General features: G+C 26.5%; 1 protein-coding gene across 1 annotated transcript; it reads left to right on the top strand.

Annotated features, from left to right (window-relative positions):
- The first annotated feature begins 167 nt into the window (after positions 1 to 167).
- On the top strand, positions 168 to 1,085 carry Chro.30482 (hypothetical protein). Its single annotated transcript, XM_660148.1, has 1 exon — positions 168 to 1,085. One exon carries the CDS (start codon positions 168 to 170, stop codon positions 1,083 to 1,085), a length of 918 nt encoding a protein of 305 aa, XP_665240.1.
- The last annotated feature ends 1,821 nt before the right edge of the window (positions 1,086 to 2,906 follow it).

Raw genomic sequence — 2,906 nt, 5'->3', positions numbered from 1 at the left:
GCATTCAAGAACAAGATATACCAATTAGACTTGTGGATGCGATCAAGAACTTAAAGTCAAAGAAATATAATAAGATAATTCATCAGGACTATCTAAAAGACTACCAAAATATATTTTATTTGCCCATTCATTCAACAAATATTTCAAAGTCATCCATCTCAATTACAATGAGTCTTCCACCAAATTTATTTCCTGAAGATCTATCTTTTCCATACTCTCCAAAAAAACTTGAAGTAATTTTTTCAATAATATCATTTTTGTTTCTAAGGTCTTTTGAAGATATTAAATATTATTACAATAAGTTGTCAACCAGCTTAAGTTTCTCAATTAATACACCAACCATTTTTTCCTTCTATACATATGGAATAATTCTAGAAATTTCAGGAATTACAGATAATCTTCCTCATGCAATATCAACTATTGCATCTCGCATTAAAGAATTTCCAAATACTGTGAAAGCTTCTGATTTAACTGTTGCAAAGGATTATTATTTAAGGTACATAAGAAATAATAACTTTGAGCATTTACCTGCAATTCAATTTCAATCTATATTAAAGATTTTATTGTTTAATCAAAATTTGACAACTTGTTCAGTCAATAATGAAATTAAAGAGATTAAATTAAATGAAATTACTAACGCTATTGATTTCCTTGTAAAAAATGGGACATTTGAAGGTATAATCTATGGAAATATTAATCCAATTAAAGCAAGAGAACTCCTATTATTATTTTTCATAAATCTTGGTAGAACTTCAGCTGAAGAAAAAAATATAAACAAAAGATCAAATATTTTCTTAAAAATACTTATCTCGGTTAAAAAGATTTTCTTTGGTTGTTTTAATCACATTAAATATTTTATTTATAAATTTACTGGAAATTTTACCTTACAAAGTGAACCTCCCGTACATTTAAAGTCAATTCCTACACAAAATATAACGCAAAATTCTCTGAAAGATCTTCAAGTCATTGATTTGCTTTCATTTAAAGAAGGAACTAATTTCGTTTATTTTGAAAAGTCTAAATTTGATTCTTTCCAATTTCATACATTAATTCTGAAAATATGCTTTGGGATATTTCACAGTTGAAATCGAGTCATCTAGTTGACATTCTTGTAGAAATGATGCTTAAAAAATATCAAGATGAAATATAAAACGAGAATAGCGAGAATTTCTGGTGGAATAAAGAGAATCACTTTTTCAGATGGGATTATTTCCATTGAAATTAAAATCGCTTCAAATAACAACCTACCCTATTTAATTTCATATATCCTCAACTTATATAATAATTTGCTTTTACGGTAATTCCGAAATTACATATGAAAACTTTATTTTAATAAAAAAGTTTATGATTGAATCTCTCTCTATCAGCTATAATAACAATTCTATAGTTGATTTTAAAGAGGAGATTCATCTAAAAAGATATCAGTTTAATAGAAAAAAGGAAAGGATTGAATTCATTTCTCAATTGAGTTATACTGATTTCCTTATTTGGTTGATTGCTCAACCACCAAAAGTAATTAAGTTTTTATTTATTATTCATGCTTCACGCTCGAACCAAGAGGAAATTACAAATGCATATATTAAAATTCCTCATGAATTCGAGAGAGTTAATTCAACAGACTACTTTTTTAAGCAGCCAAATACTAAATCATTCACTCCGTCTCAAATATACAATTATAATAATTAACATTTGGAATTATTAGCTAATTAGTTTACGTATTATTTTTACTGTATTCTTCTGATCAAAACAAATAATCGAGTCATTCAAGCCATATTTAGTTAGATACTTTTATTGTATAATCATGAATTTATTAAACTTTCTGATATTACTCCACTTTTTTCCTAAATCTACTTCTGGCACTTCGATTTGAATCAAATATATATTTAAAGACGCTTTCTAATCCATTTGATTAATTTGAGTTTAATTTCAATAACTCTAGTATGACTAAAATAAGTACCAGCGATTAAATAGTCTTATTCGAGATTAAATAGCATTAATTAATTAAAAATTATATTTTCCAGAAATTCATTTTTGCATTATCTAAACAATATTAATGCTTTAGCGCCTTAAAAATCTGACATTTTTCTTCATCTCATTCAAAAAAAAAATGCGAATCCGAAATGCATTTATTTTCACTTTAATTCTATTGGTTTCGTTTTTGCATTCTAAATATAATTCACCACTAATAATAAATTTATGCTTTTCTAAATTTAAAAAATTAAGAAAAACCAATAACTTTATACTAAAAGGGAAAATCGGAGATCCTTTTTTTATACAGGTCATAGATGACGAAAAATTTACTAAGTCAGCAACATCAAATAAACAGTTCAGATATATTAAGTTGAAAAATGAACTTGAAGTCTTTTTAGTTTCTCAGAATGATACAAAAGTCTCATCTGCTAGTATTATTGTCAAGGTAGGAAGTTATATGGAGCCTGATTCTTTTCCTGGCTTGGCTCATTATTTGGAACATTTACTATTTATTAATACTGAAAAATATCCAGAATTAGATGGATTTGAAGAATTTGTATTACTACATAATGGTAATTTTGAAACTTATTCATTGCGCTCTAAAGCTAGATATAGGTTTAATATCGAATCTCCTTTTTTTGAAGTCGCACTTTCGATGTTTTCTGAATTTTTTAAATCACCTTTATTCGATCAAAAATATACTGAAAAAGAGCTTATGTCAATAGAAAACGAATTTAACCTTTGTAAATATTCCAAATCAACACGTTTTCTCCTAGTAATGGGTGAGCTATCAGATAAAAGGAGTTTATTTGGTAGATTTTCATATGGCAATATAGAAACTTTAAAAACAATCCCAGAATCTCAAGGAATTAACCTTCGAGATGAAGTTATCAAATTTTATCAAAAAGAATATAGTTCTAATAGAATGGTTTTGG

This window comes from Cryptosporidium hominis (genome assembly GCF_000006425.1).
Source record: "Cryptosporidium hominis TU502 chromosome 3 CHRO013191, whole genome shotgun sequence".
In the NCBI taxonomy this organism is placed as follows: domain Eukaryota; phylum Apicomplexa; class Conoidasida; order Eucoccidiorida; family Cryptosporidiidae; genus Cryptosporidium; species Cryptosporidium hominis.
The sequence above is the reverse complement of the archived record's forward strand: the minus strand, read 5'-3'. Positions and strand labels throughout refer to the sequence as shown.